General features: G+C 47.7%; 1 protein-coding gene across 3 annotated transcripts; it reads left to right on the top strand.

The window, feature by feature from the left end:
• The first annotated feature begins 284 nt into the window (after positions 1 to 284).
• Positions 285 to 16,757, top strand: LOC113250263 (cationic amino acid transporter 3-like). 3 transcript variants are annotated; one of them, XM_048216882.2, is made up of 4 exons: positions 285 to 348; positions 2,818 to 2,912; positions 12,139 to 12,211; positions 13,323 to 16,757. In XM_048216882.2, the coding sequence occupies exon 4, from the start codon at positions 13,511 to 13,513 to the stop codon at positions 15,266 to 15,268; it is 1,758 nt and encodes a 585-aa protein (XP_048072839.1). In that variant the 5' UTR covers positions 285 to 348; positions 2,818 to 2,912; positions 12,139 to 12,211; positions 13,323 to 13,510; the 3' UTR covers positions 15,269 to 16,757. The 3 variants fall into 3 exon arrangements, with proteins under 3 accessions (XP_048072839.1, XP_048072840.1, XP_048072838.1); XM_048216881.2 differs by lacking the exon at positions 285 to 348 and adding an exon at positions 724 to 859; XM_048216883.2 differs by lacking the exon at positions 12,139 to 12,211.
• Positions 16,758 to 18,089: the final 1,332 nt, after the last annotated feature.

The following is an 18,089-nucleotide window of genomic DNA, read 5'->3' as shown; positions in this document are numbered from 1 at the left end:
CAGTCACCTTTTGCCTCTGTCCTGTCCTGAGACAGAGTGGCTTTGGGGTGACCAGGTCTTTAGGCCATTTGGGGTCCCAGGCATCCCAAGGGTCCCATGGGTCCTGGAGCAGAGCCAAGCTCCGGGGGCCGTGGCAGACACCGCCCCCCCCCCCCCCCCCCCCCCCCCCCCGCCGCCACATGATACTCAGGCAGGGCTGGGCTTGCTGTGGTGGGTGGGGCTTCCCCAGTGAGAAGGAAGTGCCTAGAAGGTTTCCCCCGGTTATACTGTTCCTCTGCGCACCCCTGCCAGTCATTTTGTTGGTGGAGAGATGTCTCTTCAGTTCTCCTTAATACCTGAATGGACCAGGTCTGCATGCAGGAAGAGAGGGGGGAGGGCAGGCAGAGGGCAGGAGGAGAGAGAAAGGGGCAAATGTCCTTCCTTTCACTGAACTCTGAGCCCTGCTCTACTACCTAGATTCTGAAGGGTGGGAGAGGTGTGAAAGCAGATGTAGAAATGACTAGAAATGGGGCAAAATGGTGGGATGTAGCAGGCTGGAGAGATGGAGGTAATGGAGAGGTGGAGCCCATTGGGAGGTGGGGGTTGTCTGGGGAGGTGAGCCAAGAGGGGAGGGAGGCAGTCTGGGGAAGTGGAAGGTCATCGAAGTGGGAGGGGAGAGAGTGGGAGGTGGGCAGGGGAGGGGTCAGAGGGATGGGGATGGGTGGGGGGGAGGTGGAGGCACCAGGATGGGCAATGGCAAATGGAAGCTCAGATATGGTCAGGGCGACCAGTTGTCTGGAAGGAGGACTGCAGGAGGACCCCCCTGGGAGGAGGGGAAGCAGACAGCAGTTCAGAAGCAGAGCCTGGGAGGATGTACAGAGTAAGTCTGTGGCAGGGAAACCAAGGGTTTTTGCGGGTCCTTGGAGGGTCCCAGGAAGGTGAGGTAAGACCTCAGAGCCATTTCCCACTCAGGCTGTGGCTTGACTCTGGAGGGGGATGAAGAGGCCACCTGAGCAGCAGGGGTAAGGCAGCCATCCCAGCTCCCCTTGGCCCAAGGCACCTGCAGGGGGTGCCCATCTGGGTGGGAGCCACTGGGCTGCTTCCCAGTCTGAGCACAGAATCTAGTGGGGTTTCTTCCAAAGGGTTGTTTAGTATTTGTGGGGCGACACAGTCTCTCCCTTGACTGCTTAGCAGAGCAGGTCCTGTCCTATAACTGCCTCTCACGCTGTCTATAAAGAATGCGTCGGAATTGGTGTAATTCAGGGACATTCAGGATGACTTTCTGCAGGTTCGCTCCTTGCGTGCTGATTAACCCTTCATATCCATCTGATTCGAGGGCCTAGTGCTCCATCCCAAACATTTTAGCCATGGCCAGCTGCGTTAAAGTTTATTAGGGAAAATCCTACCTGCAAAGGGGAAGAGGCACTAGGGACCAGGAGGGGTGGGGGCAGGGCCGGGGTGGGGGAGTCAGTTGGAATTGGCCTAGTCAGAGATGAAGTTTCCCTAGGTGTGTTCAACTGAGGGTCTGAGGCTGAAGGAGATGGAGTTTCTGCATCAGGGACAGAAGGACTGGAAGGGTGTTGGGGAGATGCTCACCACAGGGGCGGGGGAATGGAGTGGGGTGGCTTCCATGGGTGGACACACTGCTGATCAAACTTTACCTGCCTTAATCTTCACAGAGGTATTAGGTAAATTTTAATAATCCCACCTTACAGGTGATGAAACTGAGGCTCAGAGAGGTTATGCGAAGGGCCCAAGATAACAGCATATGAAGAAGCAAAGGCAGGATTTGAACTTGGGTCTTTGGCTCCTGAGCTTTTGCTCTTCCCCCACACCACTGGGTAGAAGTTCTTACTGTTTTATGCGTCTCCCTCAGCTGCAGGCCTGGGGGTGGGGGTGAGGTGGAGGGTGGCAGGTAGGTGCTCACAAGTGTCCGTTGTGTGAGGGACTGAGTGATCTCTGAGGGCTGCACTTCCACGGTGTGGGCCACAGTCCCAGAGACTCTGGTGGCAGGAAGGGGGGTAGAGCAGGGGAGCTGCAGTGTGGGCCAGGAAACCGGAAGCAGGTTCCCTGTGGGTTTCCCTGCTTTCCCCTGCACATTCTAGATCTCTAGGATCTAGAGGACTGGGCTCTGGAGCCTTAGAAGAAAGGAATAGAGTGGTGCGTATGTGTGCACAAGTGTGTTTGATGAGTGTGTGAGAGTGTGTAAGTCTGGGTGTGCATGTCGACAAATGTTTGTGAGTGTGTGTCTTTGTGTTACATACATGTGAGAGTGTGATGTATGGGTGTGTATATGTGTGTATCTTGAGGGTGTCTGTGTGTGTGTATGAGTGTGAGCATCTGTGTTTGTATTTGCATGTGCACAGGTGTGTGTGTGTGTGTGTGTGTGTGTGTGTGTGTGTGTGTGCTGTCCCAGGGGAGCCTGAAGTCTCACAGCTGCAGATGTCTTTGATTTGTGCACATTTGCAGCAGGTTTCAGGCTGTGCTATGGGGTGGGGGGAGCGGGGAGGCCAGGAGAGGAAGGCTGTTAGTGCTGGAGGTGTGGGGGATGAGACCCTGAGCAGTGGGTATCTCTGTCCTGCTAGGGACAGGGGGGTGGCCTCAGGGTCCTGGGTCTGAGGCTGGGTAGATACTGGGGCCTGAGGCCTGCACTCAGGGCTGCATGGGAAGAGCTCAGAGGCCCTGCTCTTACCAGGGAGAGCCATAAAGATGGGGGAGCAGGATGGGAGGGAGAACAGACAGTGGAGTGTTCAGGCCTGCACTCTCCCAGCCCCCACCCCCAGGAATTGGGAATGATGGAACATCTCTCTTATGGATTACTTCTTTCTATGTCCACAGCCCCAAAATAATGATGATGAGCTTATAATAACTACCATTTGCTGAGTACTCCAAACACTTTACATAAGCACGTCTTTCATACAAAGTTGGATGAGGTGAGTGATTTGTTCTTTTCACAAAAGTTGAAACTGAGGCTCACAGAGGTAAGTCATTTGTGCAAAGTGAGTAGTGAGGCTAGGATTTGTACCTCATTTGAGCAGTCTTGTGCCTGCAATCCCCGAGCTATTCTCCGCAAGGAATAAGGGCTCAGGAAGGATTAGATGATCATTGACACTTGATGGCATAGAGGTAATTGAAAGACAGTGGATAATTCCAGTAGTGAATAATGAAAAACCAATTTCTATGTGTTTGTGGAAGAGACACACTCAGAGACACACGCAGCTCATACTCAGACACTCTCTCCTTCACCTTCCCTGGGCCCCACCCAGCAGTCAGGAGCCAGGAAAGGGGGCGATGCTGGGTACGTATATTCATAAAGCTCCTCACTGAAAGCCATGACTGTGGACCTAATATATGGACATACGTGGTTGAGTTAGAGTGGAAATATGCACCAAGGAGTGGGGAATGTTTCTGTCGATATGTCTACAAACATGGGCATAATTTTAGACTTATTGGGTATGGTCTGTGTGTGTTGGTGTGTGTGTGTGTGTGTGTGTGTGTGTATGTGTGCGTGTGCACATACAGGAATCCTGAAGGAGTTCAGTCAGCACTAAGGAACCAGCTGCCTTCCAACCTTGGCCCTGTTTGGTGCATTTGTACCAAACCCTGAGATTTATTTTTCATCTTCTTTCACGGATAACTTAAGGAGTTTCTTTCTGGGAAGTTCATGGCTAAGATGTTTGGCTGCCGTGGAGCCCTCTGCATCTGCTACAGTCAGAAGAGGTTTGCACAGAAAGAGAAACAAGAGCGGCAAGGAAATCCCCTTCTATTTTTTACCCTCTTGCCTAATACACAGTTGCAGTCACAGGTACACCACCCACAGAACCACTTCCCCTCTCCTCCAACCGCCTGACAGAAGGCACTAAGAGATGCCATTTTATTTACTTCTTCACTTCCAAGTATGACTCTTTACTTGAGCCACCCCAAAAGAGAATTAAAAATTATACTAAAAAAAGAATCTAGAGTGGAGATTGTGAGAAACTGGTCATTTGTGGAACTAATTTGATAAAAATGCAATGAGCTCTGACAGAGAGGAAGGCTGTTAGTGCTGGGTGGGGGGTGGGGGATGGGAGCTTGAGCAGTGGGTGTCTCTGTCCTGCCAGGCACAGGGGAGTGGCCTCAGGGTACTGGGTCTGAGGCTGGGTGGAGACTGGGGCCTGAGACCTGCACTCAGGGCTGCATGCGAAGAGCTCAGAGGCCCTGCTCTGACCAGGGAGGGTCATAAGGGGGGAGGGGCAGCGTGGGAGGGAGGCCAGACAGTGGAGGGTTCAGGACTGCTCTCTCCCTGCCCCCACCCCCAGGATTTGGGAATGATGGAACCAGGCTGCAGTTCCTAACTCGAGGGTCCACCCTTTCTGCCTGAGGGCCTCAGAGTCCCCAGAAGTCCTTGTGTGTCACCTGCTCAGGCTGGGATGACCTGAATCAAAGTGAAGACTTCTATCTCTAGTCAGTACCACCCAGACAGGTGCAGAACAAGTCCTTGTCTCCTGGAGGCCTCTCGTGAGGCCATGTGTGCATTCTTACTGTGTTTCATACAAGCTGAAGCTTTCACACCCCTTATGCTGGGAAGTTCCTACTGAGGCTAAATCAAATCCTCGGGTTGCACTTTGTGCCCTATAAACCCAGGCTGAGTTTGTGAAATTAAAGACCAGTGTCCCCTCCCCCCAGCATGGTAGTAGGTTCTTCTGGATAGGGACTTGGGTCAGAGTGTCGGGACACTGAGAAGATGTGGGGAAAGCCTGGTAGGTCACAGAAGGTCAGACCTTTCCTGGGCAGGAGGACAGTGATCAGCAGGGCAGATTCAGAGAAGAGAGCTCAGAGACCTCCAGTTTTCCCTCTGGTTCCCCTGTCACTCCAGGCGGTGCCAGGGGAACTGGAAACAGGGGCTATGGTAGGAGGGAGATTAGAGCAGGGAAAGGGCTTCCCTGTCAGCAGCTGTGAGGAGCCTCTGGAAACACAGGACAAAGAGCACATGATGAATGAGGAGAAGGTCCTCTGGCAGCTCAGGAAGTAGGAGGAGGGGGCAGGGCTGTGGGACTCAGGAGCAGAGGGGGGTGTGTGCTGAGGATGGGGGTGTGCACAGCATGGTGTGTTGGCCCACATGTCTGTGCTCGTGGTGAACAGTCCTCTGTGCCCGGTTCTGTGTGTAGCATAGGTTGCATGGGAAGGGGGAGCTGTGACATCGGGGTGTGAACCCAGGGCTGTGAGCTGGCTTCCTACTGGGCCCATGAAGTGTGCTTTGCTTTTAGGAGCGGCGGTCAGCACCCATGGGAAGACCCTGCAGTGGGAATCAAGAGTGCGTGGGTTCCAGTTCTGGCTCTAGTTCTCAGCGGGTCCCCTGTGAGGCCTCAGCTCTGGGAGCTGGGATGTCACCTGCTGTCCAACCATAAAGAAAAAGCCAGTGGCCCTTCTGTACCAGCAGCCCCAGTGCTGGGGACCAGAAAAGGGAAGGGGGCTGCAGTGGGGATGCATTTCAGGTGCCGAAGGAAATAAGGGGTTCCAGTGGGAAGGACAGCAGGAGGGGTTTCCTGAATTCAGAAATTCCTGGGCTCTTGCTGGAGCCACAGACCCCCCAGCCTGGGCAGCCCAGCCTTGTCTAAGCTCCCAGGGCCCAGGGCTGGCTCTGCAGGGAGCGCCGTTCTCTGCCGCCCTCTTGTGGCCGCCGAGCCCTTAGTAGGTTGCTGCTGAGAAGCTTCCCCTCAAGTCCACAGCTCAGAGTCCCTCGCCCCCTGGTGGAAATTGCATGTATCAGGAGAAAGGATGTTTGATCATCCAGCCCCACATTTCCCCCATCTCCCCTGGTTTCTGGGGGGCACTCAGGTCCTTCTTTTTTTGTTGTTGTTGTTCTTAAAGCGTTTATTGTTTCTTTCTTTTTTTTTAAATGATTTTTTATTATATTATGTTAGTCACCATACAGTACATCCCCGGTTTCCGATGTAAAGCTCGATGATTCATTAGTTGCATATAACACCCAGTGCACCATGCAATACGTGCCCTCCTTATTACCCATCACCGGTCTATTCCATTCCCCCACCCCCCTCCCCTCTGAGGCCCTCAGTTTGTTTCTCATAGTCCATAGTCTCTCATGTTTCATTCCCCCTTCTGATTACCCCCCCCCTTTCTTTATCCCTTTCTTCCCCTACCGATCATCCTAGTTCTTATGTTCCATAGATGAGAGAAATCATATGATAGTTGTCTTTCTCTGCTTGGCTTATTTCACTTAGCATTATCTCCTCCAGTGCCGTCCATGTTGCAGCAAATGTTGAGAATTCGTTCTTTCTGATAGCTGAGTAATATTCCATTGTATATATGGACCACAACTTCTTAATCCAGTCATCTGTTGAAGGGCATCTCGGCTCCTTCCACGATTTAGCTATTGTGGACATTGCTGCTATGAGCATTGGGGTGCATATGGCCCTTCTCTTCACTACGTCCGTATCTTTGGGGTAAACACCCAGTAGTGCAACGGCTGGATCATAGGGGAGCTCAATTTTTAACTTTTTAAGGGACCTCCACACTGTTTTCCAGAGTGGCTGTACCAACTTGCATTCCCACCAACATTGTAGGAGGGATCCCCTTTCTCCACATCCTCTCCAACAATTGTTGTTTCTTGCCTTGTCTATTTTTGCCATTCTAACTGGCGTAAGGTGGTATCTCAGTGTGGTTTTGATTTGAATTTCCCTGATGGCTAATGATGTTGAACATTTTTTCATGTGTCTGTTAGCCATTTGTATGTCTTAATTGGAAAAGTGTCTGTTCATATCTTCCGCCCATTTTTTGATTTGTTTATTTGTTTCTTGCGTATTGAGTTTGAGAAGTTCTTTGTAGATCTTGCATACCAATCCTTTATCTGTAGTGTCATTTGCAAATATATTCTCCCATTCCGTGGGCTGCCTCTTAGTTTTTTTGACTGTTTTCTTGGCTGTGAAGAAGCTTTTTATCTTGATGAAGTCCCATAAGTTCAATTTATCTCTTGTTTCTCTTGCCTTTGGGGACGTGTCATGAAAAAGGTTGCTTTGGCTGATGTCGTAGAGGTTGCTGCCTATGTTCTCCTCTAGAATTTTGATGGATTCCTGTCTCATATCGAAGTCTTTCATCCATTTGGAGTTTATTTTTGTATGGTGTGAGAGAGTGGTCAAGTTTCATTCTTTTGCATGTAGCTGTCCAGTTTTCCCAGCACCATTTCTTGAAGAGACTGTCTTTTTTCCACCGGATGTTTTTTCCTGGTTTGTCAAAGATTAATTGCCCAAAGAGCCGAGGGTCCATTTCTGGGTTCTCTATTCTGTTCCATTGGTCTATGTGTCTGTTTTTGTGCCAGTACCATGCTGTCTTTGTGATCACAGCTTTGTAGTACAGCTCAAAATCCGACATTGTGTTGCCCCCAGGTTTGTTTTTCCTTTACAACAGTTCCTTGGAGATTCGGGGCCTTTTCTGTTTCCATACAAATTTAAGGACTATTTGTTCCAGTTCTTTGAAAAATGTCCTCGGTATTTTGATCGGGGTAGCATTGAAAGTGTAGATTGCTCTGGGTAGCATGGACATTTTAACTATGTTAATTCTTCCGATCCATGAGCATGGAATATTTTTCCATCTTTTTATATTTTCCTCAATGTCTTTCAAGAGTGATTTATAGTTTCTAGAATATAGGGCCTTTACGTCTCTGGTTAAGTTAATTCCAAGGTAACGTATGGTTTTTGGTGCTCTTGTAAATGGGATGGATTCCCTAATTTCTCTTTCTTTGGTCTCGTTATTCGTGTATAGAAATGCAACTGATTTCTGAGCATTGATTTTGTATCCTGCCACGTTACTGAATTGCTCTATAACTTCTAATAGTTTGGGAGTGGATTCTTTTGGGTTTTCCATATAGAGTATCATGTCATCTGCGAAGAGAGACATTTTGACTTCTTCTCTGCCGATTTGGATACCTTTGATCCCTTTTTGTTGTCTGATGGCTGTTGCAAGGACTTCTAGTACTATGTTGAATAATAGTGGCGAGAGTGGGCATCCTTGTCGTGTTCCTGATCTTAAGGGAAAGGCTTCTAGCTTTTCCCCATTGAGAATAATATTTGCAGTAGGCTTTTCATAGATGGCTTTTATGAGATTGAGAAATGTACCTTCTATTCCTACACTCTGAAGGGTTTTAATCAGGAAAGGATGCTGTATTTTGTCAAATGCTTTTTCGGCATCGATTGAGAGGATCATATGGTTCCTGAGTCTTTTCTTGTTGATATGATGTATCACGCTGATCAATTTGCGAATATTGAACCACGCTTGCATCCCAGGTATGAATCCCACTTGGTCATGATGGATAATCCTTTTAATGTACTGTTGGATTCTATTAGCAAGGATCTTGTGGAGGATTTTGGCATCCATATTCATTAGGGAAATCGGTCTGTAATTCTCCTTTTTGATGGGGTCTTTGCCTGGTTTGGGGATCAAGGTAATATTGGCCTCATAGAATGAGTTTGGTAGCTTTCCTCTGTTTCTATTTTTTGAAGTAGCTTTAGGAGAATAGGTATTATTTCTTCTTTGAATGTTTGGTAGAATTCCCCAGGAAAACCGTCCGGGCCTGGAGTTTTGTTATTTGGAAAGTTGTTTATCACTGACTCAATTTCTTCATAATTAATTGGCCTGTTTAAGAAATCAATTTCTTCCTGTTTCAGTCTTGGTAGTTTATAGGTTTCCCGGAAGGCCTCCATCTCTTCCAGATTGCTTAGTTTTTTGGCATATAGCTGTTGTTAATAGTTTCTAATAATCCTTCCAATTTCATTGGTGTTGGTCGTGACCTCTCCTTTTTCATTCATAATTTTAATAATTTGGGTCCTTTCTCTTTTCTCTTGGATAAGTCTTGCCAGTGGTCTGTCAATTTTATTGATTTTCTCAAAGAACCAGCTTCTAGTCCTGTTGATTTGCTCTACTGTACTTCTGGTTTCTAATTCATTGATTTCTGCTCTCATCTTGGTCAACTGCTTCCTCGTGAGTGGATTAGGCCTGTCCCTCTGTTGCTGTTCCAGCTTCTTGAGGTGAGAATATAAAAACTTCATTTTAGATTTTTCTATTCTTTTGAGTGTGGCTTGGATGGCTATGTATTTCCCCCTTAGGACTGCCTTTGCGGTATCCCATAGGTTTTGGACCGTTGTGTTTTCATTCTCGTTGGTCTCCATAAATTGTTTAAATTGATTTTTGATTTCCTGGTTTATCGAGTCATTCCTGAGCAGGATGGTTCTTAGTCTCCAAGTGTTTGAGTTTCTTCCAAATTTTTCCTTGTGGTTGAGTTCCAATTTCAGAGCATTGTGGTCTGAGAATATGCAGGGGATAATTGCAATCTTTTGGTATCGGTTGAGACCTGTTTTGTGTCCCAGAACATGGTCTATTCTTGAGAATGTTCCATGGGCATTAGAATAGAATGAGTATTCTTTGGTTCTGGGGTGTAGTGTTCTATATATATCTATGAGGTCTAACTCGTCGAGTATGGCATTCAAAGCCTTTGATTCTTTGCTTAGTTTTTGCCAGGGTGTTCTGTCTATTCCTGATAGTGGAGTGTTGAGGTCCCCTACTATTAATGTATTTTTATCTATATGTCTCTTTATTCTGGTTAAGAGTTGGCTTATGTATCTTGCTCTCCCCTGTTGGGGGCATATATATTTATAATTGTCATATCCACTTGTTGAATACTTCCTTTAAGAATAATATAGTGCCCTTCTGTGTCTCTAACTATAGTCTCTAGTTTAAAATCCAATCTCTCTGATATGAGAATTGCTACCCCAGCTTTCTTTTGAGGTCCATTTGCGTGAAAGATGGTACTCCATCCCCTTACTTTCAGTCTGAATGCATCTTTGGGTTCAAAATGAGTCTCTTGTAGACAGCAAATGGATGGGTCTACACTGTTGACCCCAGTCACTGTGATGTAATTTGCTCATACTGTGCCTGGTGCTTCTTTAGCTCTCAGTGCAGACCCAGTCCCAGCCTTAACCTCTCCTCCCTCTCCTCCATGGGATCCCTAACCTGTGTGTCCAGCACCTTCTCCAGGGCTTGTCAGCCTCACTTGCCTCAGTTTCCCTTTTTCCTTGCCCCCACTCATCTGTACTAGGCGTGCCAGGCAGCATGAACCCTGAGAAAGTAGGCAGTGTCCATATCCATGTGGGGCCTCTGGGAGCCCCAGGTGGGCACTGGGAGGGAGCCTGGGGCAGCCCTGGCAGCAGCCTCATCCTCTCAGCTTTCTGGGCCCTTCCAGCAGCAGCAGCTCCTGAGAGGGGCCCGGGCTCAGCAGGAGTCAGGTGAGAGGGAAGAGGCTCCTGGAGCCAATATGCAGCCCCTCCCTGGCCTGGCTCCCCTCCTGCTGCACACCTGCCTCCTTCTCTCTCTCTGTCTGCTCCCTCCCCCTCCTCCCTGCAGCCCTGTCTGCTTCCTTCCATCTTGGCCTCCTTCACCTTCATCTCTGTCAGCACATCTGTCTGTCTGTGGGCCTGTCTGTCTCTCTGACTCCAGATATTCTGTGGTCTGAGATTTCCCAGACTGGGGCTGCCCTCAGCTCTCCTTTCTGGCTGTCCCCATCCCTGCCTCCCTCCCTCACTGTCTGAGGGTCTCTTTTCCCATCACATCTGTGTGAGTCTCACCCTGTGAGCCTTTCCGTGTGTCCCCCACATGTCCTCCTGTCTGTCTCCTGTGCTGCCTCCCCCACCCCTTATCCCTGTTTGCCCTCCCTCACAGCTCTCTCCCTGCTTCTCTTATCTCTGTGTCTCTCAGCCTCTTCCCTGTCTCTGGCTCACACCCCTGCTTCCTCCCCTCTTCCCTCCTCCCCCATCAAGGTTCAGATACTTCCTGTGACATCACCTGGATGGGCTCCACCTGCCAGGTCCCTATTCTGTCCCCTCCTCCAGGAGAGACTTATATCCCCAACTCTGCATCCTCTGCACCCCCAGCCCTGGGCCAGTTCTTTTTCTTCTTTTTTTAAAAAAAATTATATTTATTATAATAGCTACATACAATAGGAAGGATAAAGGGTGGGAACATGCAGGGGACATAGGAACAAGGTGACATGGCCAGGGCCACAGCTTATTCCAGGGCAGTGGGTTGAGAAGAAAAGGTCAGGGATGGAGTGGGGGACCGAGGGATGGGGTCACTGTGGCTCCAGTCCACCCACTCCCAGGAAGCTCCTGCAGTGACTGGATCCTCTTGTTTACCCTGGTGCCTTCAAATTCCATCTCTTGTCCCACCTCTGGCACTAGTGGCTCCTTATTCTGCTCCCTGGACTTGTTTTACCCTGAGGTGTCTTAAGTAGGATGATGTTTAGAGCCCGAACCCGAACATTCCCTCCTTCTGAAGGTAGTGCCCTTGTCTTGCCTGCTTCTGCCCCGTCTCCAGTCTTAGCTTTTCACCACTTTGGGGCAGAATCTATGATTCCCCTCCTTACCCCCCTCCCTTCCTCTGGTAAAAAACAAAAGTACTAAGTCCCCAGGAGGGGCAACAGATAATAACAGGAGGGGTGAGGAAGAAGGAGAACAGGGAGCATCAAGGAGAAGGCTCACAGATCTGGAAGGGCAGGGCAGGGGGTGCAGAGAGGAGAGGGGGTGAGGGCAGTGGCCGCCCCTGTCTTCTGCCATACCAGCCCACTGTCCAGGGGGCTTCAGCAGAACCGGGAGGACAGGTGTGTGGGGTCAGGTCTCCCAGGCCACTGTCACCACTGCTGTCCTGGGACAGAGCTCACCGGTACCTCTGCTGCGGAGCTCACAGACATGGTGACGTCCTGGCAGCACATCTGCACGTGGTGGGAAATAGCAGCCACGCTGGGCGTCTTGCCACACACGTGACCCTGCACCTGTCCTCGTGCGGTTCTGTGTGTGCTGCAGTGGATCCTTCGGAGCAAAAACTGCCACACACGTCGCATGTGAAGGGCCGTCTGTGGAGTGCACGGTGAGCATGACTGATGAGGTGATCCTGGGGGAGCTGCTCTGGCCACACTGGGAGCAGTTGTAGGGCTTGTGCACTGCACCCTCCTGTCTTCTGTGTGCATGTGACAGCTCATGGGGTCCTTGTGCTTGTGCACTGTTGGCACACTGGGCACGGGTGGGGCTCCTAGTCCCAGTGCCCCAGCTCTGGTCATTTGGATGGGAGACGTCGCTGAAGGCCTTGCTGCACCTCTCACAAGCATGCTTCTTCCAGGTGCTTTCCGGAGGCGGTCACTGTCACCTGTCACCTGTGGCCCCTGTGCAGCTGACATCACACATGGTGCAGGGTATGTATAGGGCACAGTGTGGCCAGTGAGGAGACTGTCTGCAGAAGTGAGCTCACCTTCTCTCCTGGAAACTAGAGAGGAGGAAACAAAGGATTTGTTTCCGTTGTGAGCTACTGAGCTAGGTGACCTACTTTTCTCCCTATGGATCACACTCATGTAATTGAGGACATAAAAATTATAGTGAGTTTTGCCTGGATGTTTTAGGTGAGATGTATTGGATTTCAGAATTCCAAAAACCACCTTCCTGGCTCCTGTTCCTTCTCAGTCGTGGACCCTGTGTTGGCTGCTGCCCCCATCTCTCCAGTGTTTTCTTCCCAGAAAGCCTGTCCTCTCCTTCTTGCAGGTGGTTATGAAGGCCCTGCCCCTTTCTCCTTCTTCCTCTCTGTTCACAGAGCCTGTGTGAGTATAGGTGGGTAAAGGGAAGGGTGAAGTACACATTCTTGGCCATCAGTACTGCCTAATGGATGACGCAGAATGAGGAGAAAGGGGACCAAAATGACATCTATCCTTGGGTAGCAGATTTTGGGGCTAAGAGTTTTAAGACTGAGAGACCAGTATTTGTTTTTTAAACTCTGATGATACATAAAACATGGGTCTGTACTTGCAGCAAGGCCCTCTAGTTCATGAATTAATGTGTTATTACTCACTCTCAATCACCGTGCACACTTACTGCCTGTGAATTCATGCACAACACATTCATGCCCTGTGTGTCTTACCACCTAATTAGTACATGAAGCTACATGATTCATGAATCCAAGGGGTAATGTCATGTGGTGTGTAAAAAAGGAGAATGTTGGGGTGCCGGGATGGCTTAGTTGGTTGAGAGTCCGACTCCTGATACTGGCGGAGGATTAGGTCTCATGGTTGTGAGTTGGGTCCCATGTTTGGCTCCATGCTGTGCATTGAGCCTACTGAAGAATAGAATTAAAGAAAAGCAGAATGTTGGGAGGTATTGGTACTTTATCCAGGGGGAAAGCAGGATTGATTTTTCTATGATGTCTTTTGGTGTCAATTTCTATGGTAGGTGGGCTGCAACAAATTACATGTGACTTCTCAGTTTTGGATGGTTAGCTGAACAGCATTGTTCAATAAATATTTATTGTCTCCCTAGGCATTATGGAAGGATAGCATTTACTAGAAGAAATATGGAGCAGCAGCTTTGAAGCCTGAGCAAGGGACCTCGGCAGCCCCAACCTGACTTGGCTTCACTCAGCCTTACTGAACCAGATCCAACACTGTTGGCTCCCTGGGCTTGCTACAGCTCTCTGATCCTTAGCATCGTCTTCAATTCCAGCTAGAATGCTGCGTCAGGCACTTCGCAGATTTGGTCAAAAGCTCGTACGCAGACATCCACTGGAGGAAGTGTTTGAGTATAAAACTGGCAGAAGCCTAAGCACTCTGGATTTAGTGGCCCTGGGTGTGGGCCGCACCGTGGGTGTTGGTGTGTATTTCCTGGCTAATGAGGTGGCCAGTAATCAAGCAGGACCATCCATTGTGATCTGCGTTTTGGTGGCGGGCCTGACTTCACTGTTGGCTGGGCTGTGCTATGCAGAGTTTAGTACCCGGGTTCCCCATTCTGGCTCAGCATATCTCTACAACTTTGTCACTATAGGTGAACTCTGGGCTTTCATCACTGGCTGGAACCTTGTCCTCTCCTTTTCTGCTGATGCATTCATTGTGGTCCAGGCCTGGTCCATGGCTTTTGATCTCATGTTTACAAACCGGATCTCTGAGACCATGCATGAGAGCATCTCAGAGCAAGTTCCCCAATTCTTTGCAGACAATGTAAACTACTTTTTTGTCCTCTTTCTATTTTTCTTCATGGAAGTTCAATACATGGGGCGACGTGGGTTCTTCAGAATTTTCAAAGTGTTCACATTGGTGAAGCTTTTGGTTCTCAGTTTTGTCATCATCTCTGGCTTCATTAAGGGGGACCTGCACAACTGGAAGCTCACAGAAGAGGACTACATACAGGCTGGACTCAATGGCACCTCTAGCTTGGGCCCTCTGGGCTCTGGAGGATTTGTGCCTTTTGGCTTCCAGGGGATTCTCCGAGGATCGGCTATCTCTTTCTATGCATATATTGGTTTCAGCATTATTGTTACCAGAGTCAAAGAATCGCACACTCCCCAGCGTTCCATCCCCATGGGCATTGTGGTTTCACTGCTCATCTCTGTTTTGGTGTATTTCGGTGTCTCTGCGGCACTTACGCTCATGGTGCCTTACTACCAGCTTCGACCCGGGAGCACCTTGCCTGAGGTATTTCTCCATATTGGCTGGGCCCCTGCCTACTATGTTGTAGTTATTGTAATGTTTTGTAATGTTTTTGTCTACGCCTACTGGAGCTTTACATTCCCCATTCTTTTGGTGATATACATGATGGCAGAGGATGGCCTCCTGTTCCCTGTCCTTGCTGGGATCCATACTCACACATATGGCCGTATCGCAGCCACTGTGATCTTTGTCACTATTGCAGCAATAATGGTATTCTTCTTTGGACTCACTGATCTTCTGGACCTGAGGTCAGTTGGGACCCTGATATCTTATTCCCTGGTAGCTTTTTGTGTTCTCATCATCAGGTATCAGCCTGAGAGGATGGGAAATGAAGTGCAGGGGCAGGAGGAGAACACACCTGTAGCAGAGAAGCTGACTCTACAGGCACTATTTTTTCCAGACAGCCCCACCCCCACTCTACTCTCTGGCCGGGTTGTCTATGTTTGCTCCTCACTCCTTGCTCTGCTGCTGACTCTCCTCTGCCTGGTGCTGGCCCACTGGCCAGGTCTGCTTTCTGGAGACCCAGGTCCGATCACAGTGGTTGTGCTGCTCCTGGTGCTCATCACTGGGATCACTGGGGTCATCTGGAGACAGCCACAGAGCTCCACTCCCCTTCCCTTTAAGGTCCCTGCTCTGCCTCTCCTCCCACTCCTGAGCATCTTTGTGAATGTTTGCCTTATGATGCAGATGACAGCTGGCACCTGGCTGAGATTTGGTGTCTGGATGCTGATTGGGTTTGCTATCTACTTCAGCTATGGGATCCAGCAAAGCCTGGTCGCTTAACTGCATTTAAGGGCCCAAACTGTAGACCTTGAGCTAAGCAGTGCCAGTACATATTTGGTCTGATGTCATTAAACCTGAATGCAGTCTGGTCACCTGCACAATAATGGCAGTACTCTTGAGCACATAGAAATTTAGGGCTCCTATGAGATATTGGTGGGGGAACTGTAATAGAGCTCTGTATTTTTGGTACAGTGAAGGGTGTGTCTTGGCTCTCTCTCTCTCTCTCTCTCTTTTTTTATTCTTTCTACTTTTCAGGTGTGTCTGTAGCTGCTTACTGGCTTTTACAAAATTAGTATTAAAAGAAAGTTGAAATAGTGTTTTCCTTTTCTTTGGTTAAATATTCACTAATGAAGGGAGTGCCTAGCTGGCTCAGTCAGTAGAGCACCGGTCTTGATCTCAGACTGGTGAGTTTGAGCCCCACATTGGCTGTAAAGATTAGCTAAGAAAATATACGGTAGCAGAATTACTGGATCATGTGGTAGTTCTGATTTAAGTTTTTTGAGGCATCTCCATAGTGTTTTCCATAGTGAGTGCACCAATTGACATTCCCACCAACAGTGCACAAGGGTTCCTTTTTCTCCATATCTTCGCCAACACTTGTTTTTCTTGTCTTTTTTATTTTAGCCATTGTGACAGGTATAAAGTGGTATCTGATTGCAGTTTTAATTTTTATTTCCCTGATGATTAGTGATGCTAAGCATTTTTTCATGTGTCTGTTGGTCATCTCTGTCTTGTTTGGAAAAATATCTATTCAGGTCCTTGCCCATTTTTAACTGGATTATTATTATTTTTTGTATTGAGTTGTATAAGTTCTTTATGTATGTTGAGTATTAACCTCTTATTGATATATCATTTGCAACTATCTTCTCCCTTTCAGTAGGTTGCCTTTTTTGTTGTTGTTGATGGTTTCCTTTTCTGTGCAAAAGCATTTTAGTTACATGAATTTGAAAAGATATATGCACCCTTATGATTATTGCAGCATTATTTACAATACCCAGGATATGGAAGCAACCCTAGTATCCATGGATAGATGAATAGATAAAGAAGATGTAGTATATATGTATGTATAATGGACTGTTACTCAGCCATAAAGGAGAATAGAATCTTGCCATTTGTAACAAAATGGATGGACTGGGTGGGTATAATGCTAGTTAAAATACGTCAGTCTGAGTAAAACAAATGCCATCCGTTTTCACACTTATGTAGAATTTAAGAATTAAAAAAATTAAAAAGAAAAAAGAGAGACAAACAAACAAAAACACCCCAGACTCCTAAATGCAGGGAACAAACTGGTGGTTGCCAAAGGGGAGATGGTTAGGGGAATGCATGATTTAAATAAAGGGAATTACAAGTACACTAATCTTGATGAGCACTGAGAAGTGTGTGGAATTGTTGAATCATTGTATTGTGCACCTGAGAGCAATAAAAGAGCACTGTATGTTCATTATACTTCAGCAAAAAAAATAAAAAATTAAAGAAACTAGAAAAAGACCGAAAACAGATGAAATAAGGTCCCTGCCCTTAAGAAGCTGATACTCTAACACAAGGGGTAAAGCATAGCTGTAACACAGAGTACAAAGTGTTGTCATAAGTAACATACAAACAAAGTGTCACTGGAATTCAGAGTGGAGAATGATCATTCGTGGCTGGCACAGTGGTGAGGGTTGATTAGTGAAATCAGAGAGTACTTGTAGAGGAATGGCATTTGAGTTAGCTCTCTCCAAGGATAGATAGGATCTTTCCACATGTGTGTAGCAGGGAGAGATTGTAGACAGAGAGAACAACACCAGGAAAGCACATAGGAAAACGAAGCAAGCTGTGGAGCTTGAGTCTTGGCTGTGTGAGGGGACAACAGAGCATGCACATATGTTTTTCTATGCCATATAGAAAACATGCGATCTTTTACAGTAGGGCTAAGAGAAGATGTTGGCGTCAGTCTTTAAAATATATTATTACTATTACCTTAAACTTCTGGATGAACTACTAAACGTTAATACACATTCTTTGCACAAATATGGATGATGATCCTTTCTATCCTGTGAAAGAAATTCCTCTGGCAGTAAAAACAGTCTACCTTTCAGATTTTCTTATAAGATAAAGCAGCAGTTGGTAAAGTAGCTGGTTGCATTAAGATATTAAGAATCTGTGGTAAATCTATATTTAAAGTATTTTTTCCAAACCTGACCCCTTCTCAAACTTAAAACATACTGATTGTTTTGGTCAGATTAAAACAGCACAACAGAAGATTAAATTCAAGTCATGCCACTGAGAATAAGAAACAAATTGGGTACCAGTCATTGGCTCTGAGTCATGTTAGGCAGAATGACAAATGGATGATCATATGCATGATGACAAGGTAGTCTTTGGCTTTGGACAGAGGTACATAAATATTTTGCACATGCTTGGAGTACATGGACGTCCAGTTTAAAACTACCTTCTGGAGACCTCCTTGACAAACAGCATTTATCTCCATCCAGAACTGTATCTGTACCCAGCATCTAGAACCAGACCAGGCACTTGTAGTTTTGCCCTGTGCAGCTATGCCTGAGTTCTGGTGACTGTCCTGTCTGTTCCATCCCCGTGCAATCTTGCTCAGGACAAGGAGCAGGTCCTACATTTCCTCTAGATCCAACAGTAAGAACAATGTTGTTCATTCAAAGAGCCACAGGGACAATACAGCCCTGGGGCAGGAGAATGCCTGACATGACCTCCACTGGTCCTGCTCCATCTCTTCCTATGGGGTGTGGGGAGGGGCTGGAAGGAGTGAAATTGATAGAAGACCCAACCATCTCCACCTGATTCCAGGGAATCCCTGAAGATG

This window comes from Ursus arctos, unplaced genomic scaffold, assembly GCF_023065955.2.
Source record: "Ursus arctos isolate Adak ecotype North America unplaced genomic scaffold, UrsArc2.0 scaffold_26, whole genome shotgun sequence".
NCBI classification, from domain to species: Eukaryota; Metazoa; Chordata; class Mammalia; order Carnivora; family Ursidae; genus Ursus; species Ursus arctos.
The sequence above is the reverse complement of the archived record's forward strand: the minus strand, read 5'-3'. Positions and strand labels throughout refer to the sequence as shown.